Source organism: Chaetura pelagica, unplaced genomic scaffold (assembly GCF_000747805.2).
Source record: "Chaetura pelagica isolate M959 unplaced genomic scaffold, ChaPel_1.0 scaffold213, whole genome shotgun sequence".
Taxonomy (NCBI): domain Eukaryota; kingdom Metazoa; phylum Chordata; class Aves; order Apodiformes; family Apodidae; genus Chaetura; species Chaetura pelagica.
Genome location: NW_009952597.1, coordinates 1,463,545 through 1,467,253, shown reverse-complemented (window position 1 = coordinate 1,467,253; position 3,709 = coordinate 1,463,545). Strand labels below are relative to the sequence as shown.

The 3,709-nt window shown below is 54.1% G+C and overlaps 1 protein-coding gene across 1 annotated transcript in view; it reads left to right on the top strand.

The window, feature by feature from the left end:
* The window catches only part of PDAP1 (PDGFA associated protein 1), a 4,755-nt gene extending 3,699 nt beyond the window's left edge, over window positions 1-1,056 (top strand). The window contains exon 6 of the mRNA XM_009993721.1: window positions 710-1,056. Coding sequence (XP_009992023.1) covers window positions 710-768 — 59 coding nt within the window. The 3' untranslated portion in view covers window positions 769-1,056. The remainder of the gene's footprint in view (window positions 1-709) is intronic.
* Window positions 1,057-3,709: the final 2,653 nt, after the last annotated feature.

Genomic DNA, 3,709 nt, shown 5'->3' with positions numbered 1-3,709 from the left:
GAATTGCTTTGTCCTCAGGCCACTGATATCCTCCCAGGCAGTGCTTGCTCTGATGGGGTTCTGTGAGTTCCTTGGGCTGGGTGGGATTTCTCCTCTTTGCCTGCTGGGGATCCAAACTGCCCAGGGAATTGGCTACACTCCTCCCGTGCCTGGACTTTCTCTTCAGCTTGGACAGGTGTGAACCAGAAGGCTGAGCTTGTCTTCTCAGTGGCTTCCACTGAGAAATCTGTGCAGCAGCAGCAGGGTCATTAGTGGACACCTGAAGAGAGGCCAAGGACAGAGGGAATGCAAGGGGGGCCCCTCCTCCAAAGAGGATCTGCCAGGAATTTGTGGGGGGGTCAGATTTTTCCTGTTTCCTCACTGTATGTGACTGCTGGGATTTCAGCCTCTGGGGTTGTCAAGCCACCACCAATCCCTAATATATAGAGTCACTGAATTGTTTTGATTGGAAAAGACCTCTAAGGTCACCAAGTCCAGTCATTAACCCAGCACTGCCAAGGCCACCACTGAACCAAGTCCCTCATCTACCTGGCGTTTAAACAGCTCTAGGGATGGTGACTCCCCCCTGGGCAGCCTATGCCAGGGCCTGACAACCCTTTTGATGAAGAAATTTTTCCTAACATCCCATCTAAACCTCCCCTGGCTCAACTTGAGGCCATTCCCTCTGGTCCTGTGAAGTGACAAAACCTCTGTTCTTTCCCTCCCCCAGCAAAAGACGAAGCGGCCATGGCAGGTAAAAGACTGCAGACCCTGTCCCTTAACAAGTAAGCACAGGACATGCCAGAGGAGGAAACACCAGGGAACTGTGCCTGGTGCCTGCCAGGAACTCTGTCCTGTTGCATCCCATCCCTGCCACGTCGGGTGTACTGCCAAGTCACCTCCACCTCCAAGAGACACCGACGACGTGTTTGTCTTCATCCTGGCACAGATTCCCAGTGGGGTTGGGGCAGCTGCTGCCCTGGGCACAGGGCTGTGCTGAGCAGCCACTCTCTATAACAGTTTGGAAACCTGAATGTTTTTTGCTGTTTTTGGGGTTCAGAACTCCTAGGTGGGGGGAGGTGGGGTGGGAGGGGAGATGCTTCACATATTAGATTGCAAGAAAATAGATTGTGGGATCATTGTGGGGTGGGGCATGGGGGCTGGAGGGGGACGACTTTGACTTGCTAGTGAGAGCCCAAGGATGCTGTATCCTGGAATCCTGTGGGAATCCCATCATGTTTTGCTGCAGGGTGTTGCAGTATTCTGGGAGCCTGACTTCATGGACCTGTGGAGTGCTGTTCCTTCCCACTTTCATCCCTCCTTTTTTGCAGCCAGTCTCCCCCTTTTCCCTTCTCTTCATTTTTATTTTGTTTTCCTTCTCCTCATTAGGGATAGTGCCAGTTTTTAATCACATCATCCTTTGTTTAAAGGAAAAAAAAACCCAACACATTAATTGTATCAGACCCAGATGGAAAAAAAACCAAACTTGATAAAGTTAAAAAAAAAAACAAATAACCCAACAACAGAACTTGTATATTTGGCTGATTAAAATGTAAATTATCATAATTGCTCAGTCCTTGTATTTGTAAGTGAGCACAAGTGGACAGGCTGCTGCTGAGACAGGAGGGGCAGTGGCAACCTGGTGGGGTGGTGGCTTCTGCCTCTGGTGTTTCCACCTTGTTTGTGGTGTGGGATTTGGCTAGAGGTTCAGGAGCTGCAGTAGCAGATGCAGCCCGAGGGCACGAAGCTTTTCTTGCTGCCTCTGATGGACGTTCTTGCACAATGTGGTTACCACAGTGAGAAAACAACCCCCTCGGGCTGCTGTGAACCTGGGCACTGTGTCAGAAGGGCAGTCCCTGGGCTGTCACCCCTGTCACATTCCTGGCTCAGTGCAGGGCTGCTGGAGCTGCAGCTGCTCTAACCTGCTGTGCCCTGGGCCATCTGGGGAGTCCTTCCCAGGCTGGAGGAGATCCAGCCCCAGAGCTGGGACCAGAGCTCTTGGGAGTTGCTCACAGAGAGGTCACAGTGGTAGAGACACAGGGTGACAGGTGTGGTTTGTTCTGTGTCACAGGTGAGGGGTGGGACTTGTTCACATGGAGTGAGCACACAGAAATGGGTGGAAAAACCTTCTCCCAGCAGAACAGTTTTCCCTCTAACTACTGTCCAGACCAGAACCTGAATGTCCCCATCCCTCTCTGCCAGCCAGTGCCCCCCTCTGGGCTTTGGTCAGTGTAAGGGCTGGGCTGCTCTGGGGGCACCACCAGGACAGGTGTGACACCTGAGTGTCACAGGGAGGGCTGATCCTGGGGGGAGTGATCACATCACACTGCACAGGCTCCTTTTCCTAAATGTGGGATTTCCTTGCAGAGCCCCTCAGCAGCTGGGCATGGTGCCTGCTCAGGTACTGGTTCTCCCTCTGCCAAAGCCCTTCCCAACCACTTCACCATCACGTGTGGAACAGCTCACCCTGCCCATTGTTCACTGCACACAATCAAACTCTGCTCTGAAACGCAGGATTTATCTGGTTTCTCTTACAGCTTCTCCAAAGGCTCCTTGGCACTCTTGGGAGCAGGGAACGTGCAGGTGACATTCCCCTGACCCCCTTCTCCCCAAGGTCCTGATTCATCCTCAGAGCTGGGAGCAGAAAGGCTGGCTGAGCTGTGGCACAAACAGCTCTGAGCACACAGGGGGGCACGTTGAGCTATTTCTTTTTTTTTAAAGAGGAAAAAAACCAAACCATCAATCCTTGGCTACAGGCAGGAAAAAAACCCCGACTTTATTTTGTTTTTTCCTTGGTTCCTTGAAGCGACGTTATGACCAGCATCGGGTAGGATGGGAACAAAAATAAGAATAAAACCCGAAGGTTTTCTCGGTGTGGGAGCAGCCGCCGGGGCTGGAGGCAGCCGGGGGGCGCTGGTGGCTGCGCGGCCGGCTGGGGTGGGGACACGGGGGCTGGGGACAAAGCGGGCAGGGACAGGCTGGCAGCGGGACGCCCCTCCCGGCTGGCTCCTTCATTTGATCTTCAGATCCTTCAGCGCAGACTCCAGGCTCTAAAAACAAATGGGAAGGGGGGGTCTGTCATCAGCTTTTGGCTTTCTGAAGACAGCAGAGGTGGTTGTGGACCTAAGTGGGGGGGAAGCTGTCCCCTGGGTGCCAGCCCATCCCTGTGGGGAGCAGGTCCCAATTTTTGGCTGGTTTTGGCTCGTTTTCTGTGTGCCACCAAAAGGTGTGTCATGTTTCTCCCTCCTCCCCAGCCCTGGGGTAAAGGAGATCCCACCCAGGGTGGTGAGACCCCCATGGGCAGGATGGAGCCCACCACCACCCCAAAGAGCTGCTTAGCAGCTGGGTGGGGAGATTGCAATTAGCTCTGTGGCTAATGAGGATTCAGCACTGGCTGTTCCCAGCCTGGGAGGGGGGGACAGGGGCAGCTTGGGGACACCTCACCTTGACATCCCAGATGCTCATGCCACCATCCATGCCTGTGGTGCAGAACTGTGAGCAGTTGGCCTTCCCACCTGCCAGCACTGAGATCTGGCTGCGGGGAGCAAAGAGGAGACAGGGAGTCAGCTCAGGACTGTCCAGGAACACCCAGAGATGTCCAGAGATAACCCAGGGACACCCACAACCACCCAGAGATGCTCCAGGATTGTCCCAGCTCCTGGATCAGATGGCAACACAGCCAAGGGATGCTCAGGGGCAGCACTCCTGAGCAGCCCCTGGGGGGACACAG